General features: G+C 36.8%; 1 protein-coding gene across 3 annotated transcripts in view; it reads right to left on the reverse strand.

The window, feature by feature from the left end:
* The window catches only part of LOC109541256, a 61,709-nt gene that overhangs the window by 18,338 nt on the left and 17,092 nt on the right, over window positions 1-26,279 (reverse strand). Inside the window, exons 5-15 of one of the 3 annotated variants that reach the window (XM_019910057.2) lie at window positions 20,384-20,519; window positions 12,474-12,598; window positions 12,266-12,420; window positions 11,923-12,030; window positions 11,513-11,743; window positions 11,285-11,452; window positions 11,116-11,228; window positions 9,990-10,111; window positions 7,481-7,603; window positions 6,814-7,421; window positions 602-739 (exon numbers count right to left, since the gene is read on the reverse strand). In XM_019910057.2, the coding sequence (XP_019765616.2) occupies window positions 602-739; window positions 6,814-7,421; window positions 7,481-7,603; window positions 9,990-10,111; window positions 11,116-11,228; window positions 11,285-11,452; window positions 11,513-11,743; window positions 11,923-12,030; window positions 12,266-12,420; window positions 12,474-12,598; window positions 20,384-20,519 (2,027 nt within the window). The remainder of the gene's footprint in view (window positions 1-601; window positions 740-6,813; window positions 7,422-7,480; window positions 7,604-9,989; window positions 10,112-11,115; window positions 11,229-11,284; window positions 11,453-11,512; window positions 11,744-11,922; window positions 12,031-12,265; window positions 12,421-12,473; window positions 12,599-20,383; window positions 20,520-26,279) is intronic. The other 2 variants (XM_019910059.2, XM_019910058.2) reach the window with 2 other exon arrangements.

Consider the following 26,279-nt stretch of genomic DNA (forward strand, 5'->3'; position numbering starts at 1 on the left):
AGCAGTAAGAAATTTGTAAAAAATTTGTCTGAAATAAATAATGTTCAAGACGGAAAAAAAATGTTCAGTTGAATCAGTCTTAGTCGGAAAGCACGGGAGATCACTTCGCCCACTGCCTCATCGCCTTTGAAAATGTCCACCGCAGTTGTGCACGAAACGTCAGGAAGAAATTCCGATAGACCACGGCTTCAAAGCCCGGAAAACATTTCTAAATGTAATAAGAACTTTTATCGAACGCTGTCCATACCCTCCCCGACCATCATAAGCAAAATGACCTAAAAATCCGACAAATAATCAAAAAATGTAATATACAGGGTGTTCCATTTAAAATAAGCAAGTAAGTTTTCCCTTCCTACTTCGTTTAGTACCTACTTCGTGTATAACTGGGTTAGCCCCAACATCATAAACCTTGTATTGAAATTTTCAGAACTCTGGTGATTTTGGTTTGACAAATACTTGTAATACTATTGTAAACTCTCAAAGATGGACCGCTATAATTCGGTAAATTGATCAAAACAATCATAACCACACCACATATTTATAATTCAACATAACCCAATGCCATTTTAAACTAGTACAATATCAAAGTAAGTTTGCTTACATTTGAGGATTTGGATGCGGTGCCACTATCGGAATAATTCAAAAGCTGCAATTTCTCAATTGTAGACACGTCCATAATATCAGGAGGCATGCGCTGCGAGATGTAATGTGTGGGATCCTTCAGAAGCTGCGAAAAGAACTGGAATAAGGTTGAGTGGGTGGGTTCATATGATTAATGGATGCATGTTGGGACCTTGGTTGTGGTTTGTGTGTGTCTCTGTTTGCGAAGTAGATTGAAAACAACAGTTCGACAATAAATAGAAAGAAATCAATAAAACTAGATGATTTATTAAGTTAGGCCATTGACGCAAGACTTGAAAAATATTGAGAACTCCAAACGTTGTTCTTTACGGCAATAACCGAATCAATGGCTAAAAAGAACATCGCATCAAGACACCGTTCGTAGTCAAATCAAAATATCTACTTAATTGTAACACCAAACTACTTATTTCAACAGTAACCGGATGAAATGGTGATACTTCAATCAAAATAATGAACCGAATTTTCGAGTGGAATAATCGTGTGTGTAAAATGTGTCGTCACCTTTTTCAACAACCGATCGAATTGGAAATGATTTAGTGAAAATGTTATCATTTGAAATATTGATCCCTTTCTTTTATTATACAGTCGTGTTGAAGTGAAAACAATGAACATGAATAATGTAAAGTGGCAGATTCCTAACTAAAAATCGCGACCATTAGCATCGTTGATTAGCATTGATAGGCTGGATTTATCAAAACTGGGAATTACTTTGTACATTGATAAGGCAAGTTTACACGCTAATATACCGATTAAAAATTAGTAATTTTCCTAGATCTAGAGCGTAAAAAAATTGCTGTCTTCGAGTGATTACCATAAAAGTTCTGAACGTACACGTCAAAGTTAATATTCAGGACGCGGCATAAGAACTGTTTTTTTTTAAGTCAATAAGAAAACTCAGTATACATTATTATTGACTTCATTTGTGTATTATAAAAACTATTGAGCCTCGGGTTCGTCAACCGGGAGTTGACTGTTCGCTATGATTGTTACTCATAGCACTATTATTGCTATTTAAAGGACCATTATTTTCTTGAGGCATTTATTCTGCATCAAACTGGAAATTGGGGTCTGGAGTTGGACCTGGATCGTTCATGTTTTGCGCTATGTTATGCAATATTGCACATGCTATAATGGCCGATTTTCTTGCATCTAGAGACACTCTCACACCAAGAGATAGTACAGGAAACCGTCGTTTTAGAATACCGGACAATCGCTCAATGGGATTTTGCGTTCTAATTTGAGATTCATTAAATATGTTTTCTGCTTCTCTCTGTGGATCTGTAAATGGCGTGATGATATAATATACTTTTTAAAGCATATTCGGAATCTTCAAGAAGTACGAAGTTGTCAGATTCTCTTCTTACGAATCGATTCTCCAATTTGCTGTTGCAAAAAATTGTTTGATCGTTGTTTCTACCTGCTTCGAACTCCCGGTTAAAATCTCGAACTCCGCCTTCGGATTGAGTAAACCGTCACTGAACTGGCATTTCAACCGCCGGTTAGCGTTTATAATACCCAAACAGGCCTCCAATCGTGGGTTGAATCTCAACCGTACAGTATAATACCCGCCCTAAATCGTCCACGGTTGCGGGACGGTTTCCATACACAAGCAAGTATCCCACAGAAAATAATCGCAGGGAGCCAAATCAGCTGAGTGCGTGGGCCATGGCATGTCACCTCTGTTTGAAATGATGACCTTTGTCGAACCAAATAATCACCTTCGGAAAGTTCCTGTATAAGAACCATTTGATAGGGGTGAAAGTGAAGATCACTATGGAGACTTCTTCTCATGGAACGGTCTGATAAGCGAAGAACCGATGCATGTTTTCGACAAGAACGTCTCAGTGAATAATATTAATCATCGCACTGTTTCAATCTTTGCAGGCGTTCTAACGGTAATCGTCATGATTTTCGTGAGGGTACACTGCCCTGTGTCCTAAACACCCATGATAAAATTGACGCTCGAGTAGGAACACCACCCCGAGAAGGTTTATTGTAGCGTAAACGAAATGCTCGTTCTACCGCTACAATTGATTTTCCTTTTGAAAAGAACGTTGCGACGGCAAAAGGTGATTGCTGATTGGACCAAAGCATTTTTACGACTGAAAACGGCTTCATAACAAACTCCCCCCCCTTCTCTTTCTATTGTAATGTTTCGCACACTCGGTACTACTCACCCTAAGCCTATTCCCCTTGAAAAATACAGTTCTTATGCCGCACCTTGTACTTTGCAGTAAAACAAAGTTAATCTAATTTGCAAAGCATGATTCAGCCCAAAGCAGCAAACATAACACAAGCTGCAAAGTGAGTAATCTGTTCGAGACTCAAGCTTGACAACAAAAACCAGAACCAACGCCATAAAGCAGTTATGTGGTAGAATATTTTTTTAAAGTACCAGGTGGTCAATAAAGTTTATATCATATGGCACAGTGGTTGATTCAGGCAATTGACGCTTTGATGATAAAACTTTTAGCACCACACAAATCCATGCACATACTTTTACGATCTGATCTCAATTGTAGATTTTTAGTTTTACAGGGTGTCCTGTAAGCACTCAAAAGGACCCCCGTATACAAAGTCGATCGTAAGCGATTCGCCGATAACATCTGTCGGCATAAGGAAGAGTGCGCCGGCAGCAAACCAACGGCGCAAACCATCTAATTCATCATCCAAAATATTTCTATGTACAGTATACAACAGTTCGAGATCTCGATCCATATTTAATATCTTAAAAACACTTGTAGCCCAACTTCCTAAAAGTATTTACTTGGCGAGTTGTCGGAGATGGGTAAGACCGACCATCTCCAACATTTCGCCAAGAAACACCTAATTGAGCTTGCTTAAGATCGGCAAACGAACGATTGTGATAATATTTTATCTCGGCCAACTGATATTCTTCTGCCAGTGCTGCGAGTTGGGCGATAAATCGTAAATTAGGCAATCAAACCTGTTCAAATGTGTTTCAAATGTACAATTTGCGATATGCGCAAAATGAGCCATAAAAGTTCGTCAACGTTTTGCGATTTGGGTGACTTTTTGCTGCGACGTTCTTTACCCAAATCTTGGCAACAATGTTCCTGTGTTCATCTATGACGCCGACATCACGGCGAATCAGTTCAGATTGACTATGTATACCCGCCTGAGACATTCTTTGGCTTAAGTGAAGACTATATGACTCTCTTATTAACTAAGTATTATTAAGAAAAAAATGTTCCTCTGCTATTGATTGTCAAAGTTCTTTTCAAAAAAACGTTTTTTTGAAATATCGGGAGAATGGTACGATCTCGATTTCAATGAAACTCGCTGTGAACTTGTTCCTATGTAAGACTCATGTTTTGATGAAGCATCCGAGTTCATGCTTCCGTTATGGTACTTTTTTATGAAGAGCTTGAAGAGACAATATTTTGCAGGCGATGAAACACAGAAATATCACTTTGGTGTTAGGTGACGCCAAAATGGGAAATGGCAAAGCTGGAAAATACGTTGGAGAATGGGAAATGAGAGGGGAGATAGACTACTTCAAATTAAGTCAATAAGATGATCTAATTATAACAAACACTATCTATAAGCTTCCAAACCGACGACTTTATACATGGAAATCCACACAAGATAACCCTAATAATCTTATCAGAAACCATATAGATCATATATTAATAAATGATCGGTACAAAAAGCATAGTCGGTAAAAACCTACCCACGAGTTTCATCCGACCATAATCCTGTAGTGCCTAAACTCAACATTAAACTGAAAAAAAACCAAACACTTAAGAAAAGAAAGCCTCTCATCTCATTCTCCTCAATAATACTGAAACAAGACAAGAAATTAAGAACAAAGTCAATGAGAATCTGAATCACCGCACCAGAGATAGACATTCCAAATAACAAAAAATGTCACATTAACAACAAATGGTCCCCCCGCTTTTAAATCGTCCCTAACCGAACCAAGCGAAACAATTCTGGCAAAGAAAACCCGCTCCCAAAAACAAGAATGGATGACTCCTACTATACTTGAACTGACGCAGGAGACTCAAGCACGAAAAAAAAGCATACAACGATATCCAAAAAACAATTCGCAAACAGATAAGGCAAGCCAAAAAGGAGTGATACAGAGAGAAGTGTGAAGAAGTAGAAAAAGGGAACATACCGGCCTAAGTCTCATGAGTCATACCTTGAAAGCATTTCTGAAAATAATACAAAACAGAATGATAGGAAATTGGAACAATATATCAGCGAGACGCAGCTTGGTTTTCGAGAAAGTTCTGGATGAAGGAAAACATTAAACGCTTTAAATATATTCGCACGATGGATGGACGTAGATCACTATCTGCACATATGCATAGACTACAACAAGGCTTTCGACAGAGTGAAATAGGACCATCTCATCAGAATTTTAAAATAAAAAAATTAGACAGAAAAGACATAAGAATTATTGATGAAACTAATTTATAATAAAATAAAATTGTAGTATTTGCCCTAAAATGAAGCACGGAGGATGTAAGGTTTTATTATGGGGGGTGCATGTCAGGAACAGGCCAACACAACCAAGGAACAGGCAATTTACATCAACATGCCTTTTTAAATATTATAAGGAATAATTTGCCATCAAGTGTTCAAAAACTTAACCTTGGAGGGCGATATTTATTTCAACAAGATAACGATTTTAAGCACACTGCTATGCTTGTACGTCAATGGATGATACATAATGTCCGCCAAAAACTTCATACACCATCGCAATCACCGGACATTAACACAATAGAACATATGTGGGAAGAGTTAAAGCGTCGGGTGGGAAAGCACCAAGTCCAAGAAATAAGGAAGAGCGCAAAAATAGGAAAATACAAGAATGGGAAAGTATCCCAGGATAAGCTTCAAGAAAACTTTAAGTCATCCGAAAAGGCTTGCTGCCATCACTAGAGCCAATGGCAACTATACAAAATATTAGACTTAAAAAAAGCAACAATTTTTCAAAAACAATGTTAGTGTATGGAGACTTTTATATTATTTCTCGTTCAAAATATCATTTTATATTTTATTGATCAAATGTGTTTCAAATGACTTTACTATTAATTTTATTATGTACTTCTAACAAGTCTATCAACATTTACTTTTATGATTTTTAACTAGTTAAACGTAAATAAAATAGCAAACTTAGAAAAAATGTTGAGAAATAACTGATGTATTTAGACTTTTTTACTGAATGTATTACTACTACGCCTAGAAAAAAATTAAATCTGCAAATATGTTAGTACTTAAAGGAAATTGACAAAAGATAAAAAAAGCAATAAATAAGAATGCTTGGATAGCGCGTTTGGGACTGGATTAAAAACTCCTTTTATACTCAAAAAATGGCCAAAGTTCCGACCCTTTAATTGGGTCTTTCTCAGAGCTAGAGAGACAGACAAAACAAAAAATATAAAATACCACAGCTCTATGCAGTCAGTTGTGCCGTCGTCCAACTATTTGTTGATAAGTTTAAAATATTTCGAAGTAAGGCTATAAGCGTTATTATTATTGCGCACTTGACGCCGCAAAGACAACCAATCACAGGATTCTATTTTCGGTCTATCCTGTAATGGTGAGAAAAGTACAATAAGCGGCGGCCCAAAGCGGATGAACTCGATTGCTTCATCAAAATATGAGCCTTAGATAGGAACAAATGCACAGTGAGTTTCAGTAAAATCCATCATACCAATCACCCGATACTTCAAAAACATATATTTTTTTAAAGAACTTTGACCATCAGTAGCACAGGTGCTATAAAATTTTCTTAGTAAAAGTTGGGTCAGATCGTCTTCTTTTTATCCAAAGAATATCGCAGTACCTTTTTGACCATGTGCTTACGGGACACCCTGCATTTCAAGTTGTTTCAATAATGAACTGTAATTTAAAATGTAGGTGTTGTTCCGTAATTTTCCCTAAGAAGCTAGATGGTAGTTTTTTGAATGGTAAGAACAGTCTTTTTTTCCTGTTATTTTGAAACTTAAAAATACCACGTTATCAAGTTATTAATGTATAACTTTGTTCAATGTTCAGTAAGGAACATATTTCTCTAGAAAAAACAAAACTTTAATTTTGATAATTGGTTGTATTCTTTTTTCACCACCCAGCGACATTCTGATTTTCTGTAAAAAATATTCTGCATTCTAGCAACAAAATAAAATTTAAACTCACCGGTAATTCGTTATAATCATCACCATGTACAACAGGCTGCGATACGCTATTGTCCCTTGCCATTCCTTTACTCCGCCTGTCTTTCGTAGCACTGTTATGCGGGTTATGCCGTTTAATAGTACTGGATGCATGTGTCTTAACACATTGTACGGCACTTGAATGTAATTCAGTTTGCAAATTTTGCATGCTGGTCGTTTTCTGCAAACTGGAAGGTGGTACTTCTCGCACAAAACTATCATCATAACTTAAATTCGATTGCACAGCCTTATCACATGTGGTAATACTTTGCGGTTGTGGATTCGCAATAGTTGTTACTGGAATATTCGACATCTTTGTTGCACTTTCGGTAATGGCCGGAAAGCTTTTAATGTTGTGAACATCGGGTACAGTGGTTTTCGTTATAGAATTACTTCTACTTAAACTATCTTTAATGGGTGCAGCTGGTGACTTTTCAACAGGAACTGAGACCTGAGGAGGCACATAGGAAGATGAAGAGTTTCTTAAATCTGCTTCAACTGATTTCTGGGATTGTGAATTTTTGTCTTTGTTGATAAGCACAGCACGTTCTTGTTTCTCAGGACTTGGCTTCTTTTTTTCAATATTTTTAGCTAGTTAAATACAACATTTAATTTTGTTCAAAAAATTCAAAAAGTTCATTACAACTTACCTATATCTGCATAAGAAATCGGTCCATCTAAAGGCAATGAACGAACAGAATCCACATCAGAAGAAGAATCATTACTCTTCTCACTGTGTGGCATCGACCTGGTTATCTTGGCATTTGACACACCTAAGAAGATGTTTATTTTGAATATACAGGGTGATTTATGTAGACCCTGCATTAGACGTTTCCAACTTACATGGATGTAACTGGATGTGACTTCCAACTGCATGGTTGGATTGATTGTTTTTTTGTTTCATTTTTCAATTGCGAGTTTGGGTTATCTTAGTTTTGTTAACTTATCTCTTATAGTATTTTAGATATGTCAATTATTTAAAAAAAAATGACATTACAGATGTTTACGGAACAAGTTATATTTAAGGAACGGTTCTAAATTCAACACCCAAATTTGGCACGTATTTAGCTGAAAGCCTAACCTAACTCCCCAAATGACACTAGAGTACCCATTTTGAAGAATCTGGGTGCATGCAGCCTACAAACCTTGACAAAAAAATGTAAAAAAAGTTTTTTTTAATGGCACCTACTAACTTTTGTGGTCCTGTTCAGTTTAGTTTCTTATTGTTTAATCTTAGCAAAATTTTCAAACAGGACCAAAAAAGTTTGTTGGTGCCTTTCAAAAAAACTGAATTTTTAACTCATAAGGTCCTTGTTGTAACACCCAGCCAGGCCTGATCAATAATTCATAGGTATATCACGATGTTAAAGTAGTCCTTCCAGAACTTTCGAAGGGTAATGTTTATGTTCTCCGTCACCTCAAATCAGCGTCAAAAAATGTGCTTGATGTAGAAAGTATTAAAATTAGAAATTATCTGCTGATCCATGGGCTGCAGGATAGGAGTGGTGTTGGGTGGTAGATAGAGAACCTTTATAAACTTTAACTCTTCGAGTAAATTATCTTCGAGATTTGGTGGGTAAGTAGGGGCATTGTCGATGACGAGAAGGGCTTGCATGGGTAGGTTGTTTTCCTGTACATATTTTTTTAACAGAAGGGCCAAACACCAGGTTTATCTACTCCACAAGTTCCTGGTGGCCCATGCCTTCAGTTTTTCTTTTAAAATCTTATGTGACTTAAAGGCTCTGACATTTTCCGAATTATATACAAGCAGAGGCTTGATTTTGCAGTTGCCACTCGCATTGGCGCAAAGTGCTAGAGCTAATATATCCTTCATGGGTTTGTGACCTGGCCTCGTCTTTTCCTCTGCCGTTCTGTAAGTCATATTCGCCATCCTCTTCCAGAAAGGCCCTAACCCAACGTGTCAAAAATGCTTCGAAAACGAGGCAAACAAGCCCACAGACTGAGGTGGGGTGAACTGATAGATGCGCGATTCATTGTATCTCATATCTATCCATATATATCTCAAAGCAAAATGTATCGCTCACTCGGCAGCTCGTCTCTCAAAGACTCGTATATTAGGGCACTCGCATCTGCGATTTATTTGTTTTACTCGTATTTGCGTTATAGTTATTCAAATTATAATACTATAAGTTCTCTAAAGTATATTAACTCTAAAACTATAAGAGATAAGTTAACAAAATTAAGATTACCCAAACTCGCAATTGGAAGGCCAATCCAACCATGCTAAAGAAAATAGGGGTTCGCATTTAAAATAATAAAGTTAGGTTATAGTTTTTGTACACCCTAGATAGCGAGAGGGCTAATGTATCTTACATGATTTCGCTCTGACTCGTTATGAGCGGAAACAAAATTTGAAGTTTCTAAAGCAAAGGTGAGTTGAAAAACTTCTATTGCACGGTCTACGGAAATCACGCTGTATATTAAAGTGACATTTATAAGGTAAACAGCGTAATTCAAAATTGGCGTCATTCCTTGGGGGGTATTTTGGAGTACAGAAAAATTAATTTAAAAAAAATAGTGTTTACAAAAACTAAGGTATTTGCAACAAAACAAGATCAGAAGGATGGCAACAATCAACAACAACTGTTTCTCAAGGTAATCTGCCTCATTGACATTACGTAAATACAAGTTGCTTCTTAATTATTTAGAACTGTAGTAACCATGGGACGCAAAACCGAAAAAGTGAAAGTGGCAATCAAATATTTCGAGGTTACGTTAACGTCACTTGCTATCAGCGCTGGTAAACTTTCTGGAGCAGATGACTAATATACCTAAATATGCCACTGATGCCAACAAAAGCAAAAAATTCTGGTACTCGGTTAATTAACTCGTGCTCAATTTGTACCGGTGTGTTATTTTTTTTGTAATTTGAAGTAAAGATCGTAATTTCTCTTTTCGAATGTTTAAGTATTCAATAGGTTATCAATCCAACATAGGACTATTTCAAAATAATACTAAATAACAAAGTTGAAATTAGATTTTCAACTGTTAATATGTTCTACAAATTTTGGAAAAAATGTGTTTCAATAATTTTGTCATACTCTCCAAGTGAGCCCCCAAAACTCCTTAAAAAAAATGACGTCAATTTTGAATTACCCTGTAAGCCTTACATAACTAAAAACAAAATTATGAGCTTACCAACTCTCACAACTCCCAAATCAGGAGAGGGGGCTCGTCGGGATCTTCGATCCTCATTGCTGCGAGTAGAAGACACTCCACTTGCAGATGAATTCTGTCGTGCCCCACTCGCGCTGCTAAGACTAAGTGGAAGAAATTAATATCGTAATTTAACTATCAGGAGCGAAAAGACTAAATAGGCCTGGGTAACACAGTTGAATTGCAAGTGTACACACAGCGACACCCATACGGCTTGCCGTATTGATACAGCGACACAGCGCGCCACACTTTTTATGTTGGGAAACAGAAGACGGCTGTGTTTCGTGATGTCTAGTGGTTCCTAAGTTCGCAAGCTTGGCTTTTAAGCGGTGTTCAATGTTTTTTCTTTGCTTTCACTGAAGGGAGAGAATGGCAGACACCGGTTGCGTTGTTTTAATGAAAGGAATACATGAAGTGTATATTTTCTTCTTGTAAAGCCTATTTGTCTCACAAGTATATGTGATTCGTTGCGAAGCTGCTGGGTCAGCCATAAATTATGACCTGACAAAACAATTTAAGTTAGTTTTTTTATCTTCTTAACCGACTGATTTTTCATGCAAACTGGTACTTCTGGTAGTAATCAAAAGGCAGGCGAGCCTTTCTGCTTTATTGAAATATCGAAATCCCAGACGTTGCACTGGTATCTGCGACCAGCATCCTATGCGAGCCATAGAACCGAGATAAATAAAAGACAGACAAGTAGACAAGTATTTTGAGCATTCTCGTTCGCGGGTTCGGTGGCACTGCTGAGATGCACACGTTAACCTGAAGCAGGCTGAAGTGGCTCGTGTAAACGACAGCATTTAAACCAATGTTGAAATATGCTATCAGTGACGCTTCTTTCTGATTCGCTCTCAGCGGTAGCCAACCACTGAACGCCACAGGAGCGCTGCTAAATCGGTAATCCTTTGGACTTGGTCGCGCCCGTGCACCTTCAAAAGGCGCTTCTCAGCAGCGCCACTCAGAAGTGCTGCCGTGTGGCCCGTGTGAAACGGCTCTTAGAGCCATATAGTCTTAATACACAGTATTACCCAGGCCTAACTCTAAATAAACAAAGAATCAATCGATTGCCACCAATCACGTTTTTTAATATGACAGATTTTCTTACCTGTTCCGGCGCTTTTTACTCTTTTTCTTTGGTCTAGTAACTTCCCAGTTATCAGCAGATGTTTCCAAGTGTTCCAATGAGGATGCGTTGTAGAGAGTTTGGAAGGAACTGGGCTAAATTTAGATAAATTATTATAGTATAAATATTTAAATTAATCGAAACCGTATACCTCAACGTCTCCCCAAGAACGTCGCTCTCGACTTCGATCAATTGTTGGTTTATTACCTCTAAGCGCCACGTTTTCTTTATCCTTCTCCTGTTTATTTTTGTTATTAGTAAAGCGTTCAAACTCTCGGTCTGATTTCATTCCTGAAATTTCAACTAGAGAATTGCTTTTCTGCAAAAAGAAAATATAATCAATATTGATTAAATCACACTTATTAAGAAAATGTATTGCCTTCAGCTCGTGCCTACTTTCCGCCTCCAAATTGTTATCGCTATCTTTTGAAACGGACTTGAATTGCTTTTTTTTGCCGACTCTGGAACCTGCGTCGTCCGGAGGATGTTGCTTATGTACTTGTTTAGACTTTGACTGAATGGTACGCGATTTCATGTTGTCAGTGGTGCCTTCGATGTAGTGGAGTAATTCATCCACATCGTCTATAATTTCAGACCTGTGGCCTTGAATCTGAAATTGATTCAATTCAGCAATCATTATTGCATAATACTGTTGACGTTGCGTAAGTAGGTAAGATGAGAAATACGTGGCTTTACAATTGACAACTTCCATCAGCATACAAATGATGTAGTTAAGTAGCTAGACTAAAATTAAACTATCGGCGTAATGCTTCAAATACTAAAACTTACATGTTCTGACTTCATAAGTACAACATTTTTATCTGTTTGCTTCTTTTTTTTCTTTTCTTTTTGTTGGAGTGCGTTACCATTTTCATCCACTTTCTGAAAAAATATAAACTATTTTACGTAACAAAAGCTTTACTTTCGAAAATAGTATTCTAATAAAAGCAAAGAATAACACACAACTTCCAGAGCAGCGCGTATTGAGAAGTTAATAACAACTATTAAATTAGCAAACTCTAAGAGGTAGATTAACAAGATTTAAGCAAATTACCGCTAAAATAATCATGGCTGTTGACTGTATGGGAACTTAAAAATAAGACTAGCTTATTAACAGATAATCAAAACTAACCCTCTCCTCGATATTGGTGGTTTTCAGATTTATTAGGCCCTTATTATGCTGAATTACTTTTCCTAACATACTACTATCCACGGGCTTTCTTTCGACGGCAGAACCGTCTAGACCAGTCAAAGCTAGAGGATCATCTACATTAGAGGCACGATGGGCTAAAACATCCAAATTGAAGCTATTTTTATAGCAAATTATTTCAAACTCTTACATTGTATGTGTATGGTAGCTTGAGTAGTATACTTGGTTGCCGTGGATATTAACAGATTTTCCGCTGGAGATAAACCGACCTCTTGACTGCACTCTCCCTCATCGATCAGTCTTTCCTCGTAATCCCTGAAAATAAAACGGATTATATTTCATTGTATTTAACAAAGTTATGCATGAGATACGACAGGAAATTCAAAATTGAACAGTATATCGAAATCATGTAGGGGCAAGCGATCTCAAATATTGTCAATGTGAGCACACTTCCGGTTATACCGGAAGTACGTATCAACTTGCTTATTTCAAATGTCTCTAGTCAAAATAAAGTTCGCATAGACTTGTGACTGGCTAACGCAGTAAAGGATAAAGGCACATTTATAAACTTGACGTTTGCGTTGGCCGTTACCGATTGCGTCCAAATTAAATTATTGGAATACCTAACATCCATTTATGAACCGATTTCATTTCTTGCCGGTGACGCTCGTCGGTCTGATTTAATTCCTGACATTTCTACTAAACAATTGCTTTTCTGCAAAAAGAAAATATAATCAATATTGATTAAATTACACTTATCGATATAACCTTATATCGAGGATGATGGAAATGTCATCCCCAATGCCGTCGAAAGTAACGGGAACCTACGATGACCACAAGACAAGCAAGTTTCCCCCGGACGTTCCTTTGTCCACCCACTCTTTATCATGGCAAGCAAACCAAAAGTAACGGCCCTCAGTCCCGGGCAGGTGTTAAATCACCAGAGGGTGCTAAGAATCCCCCGGCTTGACATGATGAAGAACCCAAAGCGAATTGGAACCTGGAATAGTCGAAGTCTTTTTGCGGCAGGAAAACTTGACAACGCAATTCAGGAGATGGAAAGAATGAATATTGACATTCTTGGTATAGCTGAGACAAGATGGCCTAATTATGGAACATGTAGGAAGAATGGGAAAACATTTTATTACTCCGGAAACAACAACCCAAATCACAGAAATGGAGTAGACGTTATTGCATCCAAAGAGATGGATAAATATATGAAGAATGTCGTAGCATACTCAGACCGAATAATACTGTTGCAAATAAGTGCCAGACCGACTAACATCAATATAGTACAACCGAATGCACCTTCAGTGGACGGTAAATAGATTGAAGTTGAACAATTTTATGAGCAAGTCCATTTATGTTCTGCAGTCCTTAAAACCTCAAGATATCAATGTGGTAATGGGTGATTTTAATGCAAAGGTCGACAGCGGTGTTGTAGAGGGTGTAACAGGGGCATTTGGTCTAGGTGATAGAAATGAACGAGGTGAAATGTTAATTCAGTTCTGTCGCGATGAAAAGTTGGCTGTTAAGAACACTTTCTATAAACTACACTACACAACTATATGCACAAGTTTTGAAGCAAGTAAATATCAAACATCTTACATATTTCTTCAACGTGATATATGACTCTGGGCAAATCGCCAGGGATTGATTAAGGTCTACGTTTGTTGCCATTCCAAAGAAAGCAAACCCCAGAAATTGCGAAGACTATAGAACTCATAAGCCTGATGAGCCACGGGCTCAAAGCGTTCCTTCGAGTAATTCACTCAAGAATCTAGAGAAAGTGTGAGGATATGAGTGGTGAAACGCAGATTGGATTTATCAAGGGACTTGGTACCAGAGAAGCTCTGTTCTCAACGAAATTGTTCGTCCAAAAGTGCTATGACCAAAGGCAGGATGTTTTTGTCTGCTTTATCGATTTTCAAAAAGCTTTTGATAACGTAAAGCACAGGCCGCTGCTGGAGAGATTACAGGAGATGTTGCTAATACAATAAAGAATTATTTTAGCAACAGCTGGCAGAGGTCCGTATTAATGGCGACCTATCAACGGACACCTTTGGTATTTCGAAGGGAGTGCGTCAGGGATGTGTACTGTCACCCATTCTATTTAACATTCATGTGGAAAAAATCTTCCAACTAGCATTAGAAAATGAAACCCGAGGTATAAAGTCAATGGCGTCTCAATAAGCAATTTCCGCTACGCAGATGATATCGCTATCCTGGCGCTAATAACCTTCAAGACCTTCACATCCACGAACTAAATAAAATCAACGAATGTGGTGAAAAGTTCGGACTACATATAAATACTACCAAAACAAAAATGATGGTGATTAGCAGAAATCCGCATATTACCACTCTCAACATCAACGGAGAAAATATTGAAAGTGTCGCCAAATTTACCTCTCTTGGAGCTTCTCTGAATGAAAAGTGGGAATGTGATGAAGAAGCGAAGGGAAGAAATGGTCGCGCGAAAACAACCTTCTTTAAACTTAAGAATATACTTCTTCACAGAAATATGCCACTACACACTCGAAATACGTGTAGTACAATGTAATGTATGGCCTATTATTTTGTACGGTGTCGAAACTTGGTCACTTAAAGCCAGAACGCTAAATCGAATCGAAGCTTTTGAGTTGTGGACACTCCGCCGATTGCTTCGTATCCCCTGGACAACACACACAACTAATAATGAAGTTCTACGAAGAGCTGGAATAGAAAGACGACTAATGGACACGGTAAAAAACGTAGTGTCATATCTGGGGCATATACTGAGAGGACCCTGCTACTCCATGCCAAAGCTAGTACTGCAAGGAAAAACCGAAGGTAGAAGGGGGCCAGGTCGAAAACAATTCTTGGCTCCGCAATATAATAAGTGTGGTATACCGGACGCCGCAACCATTTTTAGACAGGGTGAGGAGGGCACCCTAGCTATTCTGTGACCATGAAATGGACAAATGATCGCCGACGTGCAGCATAGCACATGGCACCCGAAGAAGAAGAACGTTCGTCACACGAACGAACAGCCGTAGTACTGACGTACCTACCAATCCGAATTTAGTATTTGGTCGGACCAAATCAGCTGATACAAATTAATGAATTGGCTGACTCCTTATTTTCAAAGCATAAGCACACAAAATTAACCCAACCATACCTATTAACTCTGTACTTTCTTCGGAAAACATTATGGTAAACAACTTGTTCACAACCTTCAATAACAACAGCAAAGATTTTAAGTTAAAAATTCGACGGAATTCTACGAACGTTCACCGGCAAGAAATTAAATTGGTTCAATAGAGCGGCACTGAACGAAATCGGTAACGGCCCGCGGTGTTTATAAATGGATTCCAATACTTTAATTTGGACGCAAACGGTAACGGCGAACGCAAACGTCAAGTTTATAAATGAGCCTTAAACGTTGAATGCCAACCTCATTAAGATATTTGAGCACGATCAGAGCTCGGTGCGGTCTGGTACTATCATACATAAACAAAAAATTGTCGACTATGTGAGATGCAAAAGGTACGACATGGTTTTCTGAAATCTCTTGAATCTACTTCTGGGAAGTTAATGATCTTCCTCGGATCACCACAAGGTCCGTACGGGCCTCCAAAAAAATTCCACCCTAAGAAACATTATTGAGCTACCACGGAAAGCCAGTTGGGGAACCATTTATGCTTGGCTGTATCTTTCTCCTGGTCTTCTTCAAATAAAAACTCGCCCATCCGAAGATTTTAAACCCACTCTAACTTCATCAGTAAACAACACTTTCTTCCAGTCATCCAATCCACGCGTTCTGGAGCAAAATCAAGCCTTGCTTGTGGGCTATGGTTAAGAGAGGACCTTTTGCAGGATGTTTTGCACTCAATCCGGATTCATTCAGACTTCTTCCTATCGTTTTGAAAGAAATTGCAACATTCCGGGAATTTTAAATTCGATTTTTTATCTCATTTGCGGTAATAAACCGATTTCTTAAAGCTTGTAGTCGTATAAAACGATCGTCCACTTCGTTTATGGATCTTGGTAGGCCTTAGCCTAGTCGTCTAGAATGGCAACCTGTTGCACTAAAACGTTGAAGACATCGACCAATGGTGGTGTGATGAAACGTGGGCGACCCGAATACTGAACTAATAATACTGAATACCCTTCTTCCAACAAGATGACAATTTCGACCGCATCAAACATTACTTAAATTTCTCCCTGATGACATTTAAATGGGAATACATTTTAGTTCGACACACAAGTTAGGAAAAAGCAAGAAAAGTGAATCGAAAACAGTACCACACTTGCTAAAAACAATGATGAGATGTTGCAAATGAGACAAAACAAGTAGAAACTTACACTGGAATGAATGGGAAGGGACCAAAAACAATTGGTACTGTCCAATGTTACTATGGTTACGTCATTTACCAGCCTACTTGGGAAAAAAATGATTTATTCGAAAATGTATAGGTGGTGCGCTAATTTTGTGCATCAGTGTAGTATGAGTATAAAACATGTCTAAATTTTCTTTGCTTTTGATGAAGTAAATTTATCAATAATTGATCAGTTGATCATTTCATCTTTTTCTCTTTCCTCACTTAAAAATGCTAGGTCACATAGGGGATCTTGTCCAATAGTTGATCGTAGATACCTGTGTCAAAATTAATTTTAATTTGCTGAATGAACTTTCGCAACTAGCAATTGATACTGAGAGAGTCAGGAGTATTTTAAGTGCTACTCTCCGGTTTGGAAGGAAATCTTCTCTATACGAGATCATAAAAGCAAGAAATTTTAATTTCAATTTCAAGTTTTTCAAGAGTTTTAGGTTCAATTTCTTTTCTACTGTGGAGTAACATTTTGTTACATATTTCGATAAAGAAATATATTCCATTGAAATCTGTATTATAAAATTCACCCAAATTTTTTGTTTTTTTTCAAAGTCGTTATCGATATATCAACATTACCCTTGTTTAATAAGCTTTCAACGTCAAGTAGAAATTCAAATTTGAAATGAAGGTCACTTCTTCGTTTACATATTTTTTTGTCGGAGACGAGCAAGAACGCTTTTCAAAACGCGAGAAATTTCAGTTTCTGCGGAAAGACCAACATCTCTAGCCAATTCTCCGAGCATTTGGCGGCGTCTTCTTACACATATGTTATACCAATTACGGATGGTCGGCATTTTACGTAACCGCTAAAATAACAGTGTTCCAAACGTGTAACCTGAAACCGTAGTTACAGCTGACCGATTTAACCGATTTTTTTTGGAACCGTCCCATAAAACCCAAATAGCGGTGCGTACTTCGGACACCGTCGAGCGATCTATCCAGCTGCAGCCCCTTGCCAAYTTAAACCGTTGTTGTTGGAACCCTCTCATAAAACCGAAACAGTTGTGCTCACTTCGCACCAGCTGCGGCCGTTTGCCGATTAAAAGGTTGTTTTGAAACCGTCTCATAAAACCGTAACAGCGGTGCGCACTTCGTCACAGAACCGATGCGACACCGTCGAGCGATCTATCCAGCTGCAGCCGTTTGCCGACTTAAACCGTTCTTTTTGAAAYCGTCTYATAAAACAGAAACAGTTGTGCGCACTTCGCACCAGCTGCATCAGTTTGCCGACYTAAAGGTTTTTTTTGGAACCGTCTCATAAACCTGAAAAAGTGGTTCGCGTCAGCACAGAACCGATGCGCACCGTTGAGCGCTCTCCCTTTATCCAGTTGCAGCAGTTTCAGTAACCATTTGTCAACGGAAAATATGTTGTATGTAGTTGCGCGTTGCCTTGATGATTGCGTATCACTTTTCGTTTATAAGAATTACCGTTCAGTTCTCCAGGAACCGGCGACAATTTGTTTAGTTGCTGCGATGATATAATTCAGTATTTTTAGTTCTATAAGTATTTAGTTTTCTGACATTCTGAAATAAATCTTTAAAAAGGGGATTTCTCTTAAGAAACTTAGCTGGGGAGTTAAATGCCCATTACCAGCAAACTAAGCAGAATGTGCACTTGCATATGAGCAATGAGCAAACTAAGAGTGTAAGACATAAATTCCATCACAGTTGAAAGGTAAAATAATAAACGTTTTAAGCAGAATGTGCACCTGCATTTAAGCAAGCTGGCCATTTTTAAATATAAATTCAGTCAGAGATGAAATGAAAGTTATTTCAATAGTAATAAACGTTGTAAGGTCGACAAATTTTTTGGTGGTACCAAAATTAAGTCGAGTAATACTTCGTCCAGGTTTGCCAAACACGCATTGCTGTTTGTTGTTATTGTGGATTATTTAATGTTATTGTGAAACGAAATGCCAGAATTTTTTTTCTAAAGCGGGTGCTATCATGAACGCGCGCAGAACTAGAATCAGTAAAAAGCATCTGCAGACAATTTTATTTTTAAATGTTAACTCATTTTTAAATGAACCGTATATCTTATTTAATCACCCTAGTTTATTATCAGTTTTTTTGTTATTTAAGTAGTTACTTCTAAGGAGTAATTTTAAGTAATTACTCGAAAGGAAATCATTATATATCATCATTATTTATACTATCGTCATCATTCTGCATTTTTAATAAAAAAATTTAAAAAGTAACATGCTCTTTTTGGAACCGCATTTTGAAACCTATTACCAAGGTGAAATTGAAACGTCGTAACCCGTTACCGAAAAATAACCGTTCAATATCTCTCTAGTATCAATATCCCATTTTTCACAAAGAGACGTCGCTATTTCTATTGCCTCTTCACATAGCTTGTCTCGAATTTAGGCTAGTTCTCGCTAATGATTCAAKATCATGGAACGCTTCTCCAAAATTCCAGCATCTTGTAATCTGAGCTGCACACTATCAATCTAACTTAAGATTTCATACCAGAAATTAACTAAAGTTATGAATTCAAAAGTTAGTATATTTTGCTAGAAAATTGTAGCTTCACTGCTGGTGTCACTTGTAGTAGTAGTGTCCTCTGCTAATTTTTCTAATAGTTCTACTATATTCCCACCGACGATAACGCTAACCGCTTGTACTCTGGCTCACGTTTTGTAAAAGCATTTTTTAATAATTCCTATCATATCGTTGACCGTGAGGAATTTTGTGATCCCGGGAGGGATGTTCTGTGTGTACGAGTGCTTTTTAACGTCGTCTTAGGTAGACCTGGAAAGTTTAGTTCACCTTGCTGATTTCCATCTTTCAATCTCGGTCAGCAAAGTGAATAGTACAAAAGATTAGTTCGTTTAGTTCAGTAGGTTAATTTTCATCATTGAATGAAAATATTATAAATAAACGGTCAATTTAACTTTAGTTATAGTTTAGTTATGTTTTATACTATGTGTTCTATTGCTCGTGCTCGGGATTTATTGTCCATATATTCATCTTTGTGTTATTGGAGATTGGAGGCGTTTTTGATTTACATGATTTAATTTACTGTATCTTCTCTGACGTTTTCTATATAAACGTGTGCGAGTGATAAATTTTTGAGCAGTCATCTTTGTCATATTGTTTTGTTGACCAATCCAAACCCAATATTACATGTTKCTAATATAGAATCAGGGCCAAAATCAGTTAGAATCAATYAAATCGCGTGCATTGTCGCTTCATATTATGTTTCTTTATGAAATAAACGAAGAAAGAACATATCTGAGACTATACGAACAACAAGGATCATCTATTTTTATCGCCAGCTATGAACTGCAAAGTCGGCAACGTCAACTGAAAGAAACCGCATGGAAGTAAAGGGAAGCGCTATTGGTTCAATCACTTCAATCGGCGTCATCGGTCTCGTTCTCCTTCAAGAGTGAGATGAAATGTCATGTTCTGTTTAGTTCCTAATGATTTGCTCTTTCAATTTAGAAGATTCGATCGTCTAGTTCAGTTCCCTCATTCGATCTGTTGAACTAGTTCGTTCGCGAACTACACAGCACTAGTCTTAGGTAATAGACGATAACGCAGCAGCTAACAGCACTTAGATTACCTTAAAAAGCACTAGTACACACAGAACATCCCTCCTGGGATGTTTAAATCAATAAAGAATAGCTATCAGTAATAGGAACTACAAAATTTTAATATAATAATATGGTTGGAATTTTATACCAATACCGAACATGGTGATTTTTACACTACAACATACCTGGCAGATAAATCGTCCTGAGGTATTTCTTCTGGAGAAGATGGAATCAATGCTAATTCGTTCATCTTCTGCTGCTTAACAGCTTCCCCTATAAATTCTCGAGTCTCAGAACCATTCATGTCGTTGGGAAGACTGCCTGTATACAAAAACAGTATTTTGGTAGAATAAAAACGAACTAATGAAGTTTTAACAACAAACAAATCGTCACGTAAACTAAAGAGCATCTTTTTGGCTGTCTCAAAAGCAAGTATTCCCAGTGCTTCTTTATTCCCCTTTTAAGTGCTGTGCCCCTGTTAATCAGAATTTGGATGTGTCAATCAATCAACACTCATTTTACATTTCGAATCCAAATTTTACCTTACAGCTAGTAATAGATATTGATTCATGCCGAATTAATACAAATTCAAAATTGCGTTGAAACAATTTCACGTTTTGAACGGTATAACTTTTTATGACGGGAACAGATGGAAAATTTACTTTTCTATTGAATGCTATAAATGATATCCTATACCTAATTCTTCAGGTTTTCATGGAAATCGCATACTTTCAGGATTCATGCCGATATTATCAAATTTAATAATTCATCGAGTCACGTATCGCAATTTAACAGGTCTAAAATATTTATATAAATATTATTTGAAATTGACAGTTCGTCGTTTCTATGCAAACTCATTTTCTTAGTGGTTTCTTACGAAACACACATACTAATGAATGTTCACTGTAAATCAGAAAGAATTGATACTATTTTTATTCTGGGAGAATGTTTTCAAAACTGTTTATTAGCATCTCGCATGTACGCTGAAAGATTTCCAGAAAAATGAAACAACATAATTCGGTGAATAAGTAAGTAATATAAGATAAGATAATAACAATAAGTGTCTTAAGTATTCTGCAAAAACATGGTTACCATGATTTCAAATTCAACTTCATCAAGAACTTTCCCTTATCGATTTTCAAAAACGTGGAATTTTCATTATTAATCGGGTTCAAATCTACAGTAATTTAGAATAATTCAAAATCAGCACAAGTGGTGCCACATGTGGACATTTGAATGGAGAAATGTTTTTAGATTTTGTAATCAATTAGCTTGCAATGTTATTAGAAGATATTCGGTGAGACATTAGAGCAACCATGTGATTTCAAATGGATGGAGCGCTAGCACATCGCGAGGTTCGGGCATTTTTTAATTTTAATTTTCAACAGCGCTGGATTGGAAGAAGTGGTTGTCAAAACTGGATTGCTGCAAAATATAAGCACTGCTATGTTGTCAAATGTTGTCGAGGCATTTACAAAAAAGTGCATTTATGTGTGGAGTCAGACGGTCGTCATTTTGAACACTTATTATAAGTTAGGTATTGCCGTTGTAATATATGAATTAATTATATTATAGCTGGGGGTTAAAATTATAAGTGTCTCATTTCATTTGGACTTTTATTTCAAATATTATACCATATTTAACGCAATTTCTTTATCTGCTCTTGGCAGACAATACTAAGTGTTATTTTAATTTAAGCATGTTATCAGCGATGAAAACTTGCAATAATTGCTTGAACACTATTTTGAGACAATCGGTATAGTATTGCTCGTATAATAGGGTAATAGTATTGATGGGAATGCTGAGTGTTTCTTAAAATAATAATTTTCATTTTATTTCTACTTTTATTTTGAATAGAATGCCATATTTAACGCATAAATTCTGAAAGTATGCGATTTCCATGAAAACCTGAAGAGTTAGGTACATGATATCTTTATAGCATTCAATAGAAAAGTAAATTTTGCAATTGTTCCTGTCATAAAATATAGAGTCCCATTTAAATTAAGCAAGTTATAACCGTTCAAAACGTGCAATTGTTTCAACACTATTTTGGCACATCCTGTATGACGTAGTCGAATTTTTATTAATTTACCATGAAACAGCATCTATTACCTACTAGCCGCAAGGTAATTTGGATTCGAAATGCTAAATGGGTGTTGAGAATTTAAACTAAAAAAACAAAAAGATTACATTTTCATAAAACTCCAAATATCCCTGAAACTGTAAGCTTTAAGTATGATCAACCTTAATAAAATTCACATTTATTTCTATCGCAGACACTAATAAGATAATAATATACCGAGCATTCCATTTAAAAATGCAACTTTGGGTTGAATCTAGTAAGTGGAACACCCTGTATATTAGAAAATAATTTTAAAATGTACCCCCAACGAGCCTCCAGTTATCCGTAAAATAATACTTTTTTAAAATTAAATAGTTTAGCCGCAATCTTCCGTGTCGTATAATCTGAATAAACCTGTATACAGGACCATCCGAAAACCCGGACAAATGTCTTGGAGTGAGGGTTGTGAAAAATATTCTATACACTGGAAGATAAGCATCATATTGTTTAATTCTACAATTTTTTTTACTGTAGTGGAGCTCTTGAAAGGTCCAAAAGCTAAAAAAATTACGCATGTGGGACGGTCAGTGCAACCGGAAAATTGCTTCCTAATTTCAAGAACGACTGGAACTTTAGAAGAGGTAATTCCCAAATATTGACACCCAATACCCAACTTGTTGCTATAGAATGGCGCGACAGACGAAGTGTTCAACAAAGTTTTTCATTTGAAGAATTTACGGTCAAGTTGACCGTAAAAGCAACTGGTGTGGTCGGGAAAATTCCTTGCCCCGAAGTTTTGACAAATTATAACCGAAATATGAATTTAACAAAATCGAAGAATATACATAGTTGACAGTAAATCTCGTAAATGGTGGCATCGCATTTTTTTATTGCAGCATTCGTTTCGCACAAAGAACTAAACCTCCCAAAAATGACAATGAAGGATTTTAGGAGAGACTTAATACGTTGTGTGACTGCAGAAACTGCCCTGTTACTATTAACCAGCAGAAACGTTTTGTTCCTTATGAAGTCAGAGGAAACGAAATTTCTCACCATCCACAGGGGGGCACAAGACGTCGCTGTGCCTTCTGCTGTCTACGCAAAAACAAAACGAGCTTTCAAGTATTTTGGGTGTTTTATTTCTGTAGTGTATTAGTGCTCCGGTACAAAAATGGCAATATCCTTTTATTTAATGTTACAAAAAATATAATTATTTGAAGTTATTTTATATCTTTTTTTACCCTTCAAATCTTTTCTCTAAAAATATTTTATACCCTTGCCCATGCAGGTCTTAATTTCAGAAAATATTACTGCCCCTGAACGAGTTAATCATGAGATGGGGTACAATAAAAAACCTCGGTAATCTTATCTACGATATTTTATGTTACATTTAAATTTGTTGGAGTTTTCCAGATTTCATCTGATCTCATGATGTGTACAAGAAGTGCATTTTACTAAACAAACGCTGAAAATCAAAGTCCGTCTATGTACCTACAAAAAACATAAAATCTTCTCACAAATACATGGATATTTATAGAATGTATCGGCATTAACAGGCCAGAAGAACGAAATAATATCCAAAGAATTTCATCGCTGCTCTTATCAGCTGTTCCCCACTACCCAGGACAAAAACATGCCCACAGCCATGTTAGTTCTACAGAAAATATTTCAGATATTCCAAGGGCCCATGGTAAAAATAAATCAAAGATATCCTAAGCAATCCAGTTGCATAAGAGAAAAAAAACACGAGAACCGCTGGATTGGAATGAAAAACTAGGTGACAGCATCGGAGAAAATCGATCAAGTAGTCCAAAGATGCAAATAATGATTTGGCAAATTTTATGGACAATCCCTGAAGCCCCTTTGCCACTTACTTCTCACCTGATGTTTATAACTCTCATAATCCATATCGCTAAATTCATGGTTTTCCTGCTGATTTTTCAACAAGTTGAGATGATTCTCCGCCATGACGTTTCAATTTCGGTTAGGCTCTATTTATTAATATTATAGAACTTTGGGAAAATTTCGTTGTTAACACTATAATCTCCTTTCACACACGGCTATCACACATTGTAGTTCAATCTGAGACCCTGTGAAGGGCCGAAAACTAAAAAATACTGCTGCGAATACACTAAAGAAACAGGGCGAATAACTGAATTTAGGTTATGTTCCTATACAGCAATGTTGCCGGTTTGGGCTCGAAACGTCAACACTGACGATAACTAATGCAAATCTTGCGCGGCCTTGGAATCACCCTGCGACTTTTACTGTTTTTCGTATACGAGGGCAACGCGATAAATACATCACAATTAGGATTTTCGATTTCTTTTCAACAAAATTCCATTGAAATTGTGTGCTCAAATTAAAAATATACATGCCAAAAAATAATTGTTATTTTTATGAACTTTAGTTTGAGTTTTGTCGCTTCGTCATCATATTTTTGATTTTTTGAAAAAAATTAAGTATTCGGTATCTATAAAACCACAGTACTTATACATGTATGGCTCCCATAAGTAATAACAAAACGTTACGGAAATACTCAAGATGCTCATAGTACCCTTGGGTCAAATTTGACATGTCTCGCACATTTTCGATGGTCGGTCAATTTTGGTAAAATATAAATGTTTAAAAATTAGATCAGGATTCGAAAGCCATTAAAATTGACGATTTAGGAGGGATTTACATTAATTCCGTAAAAACCATCGAACAGTCAATAATAATGGAAAGTTATGTTATATGATATCATGCCTTCCACCTAATTGTCAAGGAAATAAGCATGGTGTTTTAATATTCAAATTAAAATAAAAGCAAAAAATCATTAATATACTAGATGGCCCCTTCAGTAATTTAGGAAAAGCAATACAAAAACACTTAATTTCTTGAACAAAACATAAACTAAACAAATAATAAATGAAAATATCACTGGACAAACTCAAAAATGTTCGAGTATATTCAAAGTGGCTTGTCCGTCACGAACACAACCATATAGCCTGATATAATAAAGTTTTTATTTCTCTATAAAATGAAATATTTTTTTTTTAATTTGATGTTTCTTACTGGCTTACGTTTAAGATACAATTTTTTTTAAGCTGTCATTACTTTTGAGCCAGCCAGTTGTTTTGAGAAAGTGTAATTGATATATTGTCTTTCAAACTAATTCACAACTCTTTGTTCTAATGATAGATTTGATTATATAATTGATATTATTTATGTCAATTAAATACAACTAAAGCTTCAAAAATGCACAGGGTGATTCACAAGCTTATGGACACAGAGCCGGGGCGTGTAGAGGACCTCATAACAAGTCGAGGTGCCATCTAAGTTTTTTCATCAGGCCCATGCTGAACGAGATACAGGGTGTACACCAGCTGTAAAAATATATTGGTATTTTCTCTGTAACGCTTACAGTTTATGAGATATTTTGCTCAAATTTTTAACGTAGGCTAATGTTTAGACCCTATATCCGTAGGAAAGCTAACTGATTGCAAAAATCTACTGTGTATTTTTCCTTTTGTGTGATACTCCCTTTTACCCTTCGAACAAATTTTTGAATGTGTTGTCCAATTTAAGATTGTTTTTTAATTTCTTACAGTTTTCCGTATGTGCCTTCGTTTTCGACTTATTTTATCATAGTAGGTTGTGCTACTTTTTGATGGAGTCTTGGTTGTCAAATCTGACGTCTCGTAAATCACATGCCTCACTTTTCTTGTGCACCTAAGGGTTTTTTTCGTAAACCCAAGCTGTTTTTAATAAAAATGGCTGGCAATATTTCATTCAATGARCAAGTTATGCTTTTAGTAGTGRGAGTAACTGMCGAAGAAGTGTGATGAGTACCGAAGAAGCTTTCCAAATCGTGCGATTCCAAATCGTGCGATTCCAAATCGTGCGATTCCAAATCGACAAACGTTAKCTAATGTTGCACGGAAAGCTTGGGATACGGGCTCTCTTTGCCAACGCAATAACTGAGCTCACATTTACACAGTGAGCGCAGGAAATGAGTAGCAAATTTTACGCCACAT

Source organism: Dendroctonus ponderosae, unplaced genomic scaffold, assembly GCF_020466585.1.
Source record: "Dendroctonus ponderosae isolate FM_Combo_2020 unplaced genomic scaffold, Dpon_F_20191213v2 Dpon_F_20191213_4, whole genome shotgun sequence".
NCBI lineage: Eukaryota > Metazoa > Arthropoda > Insecta > Coleoptera > Curculionidae > Dendroctonus > Dendroctonus ponderosae.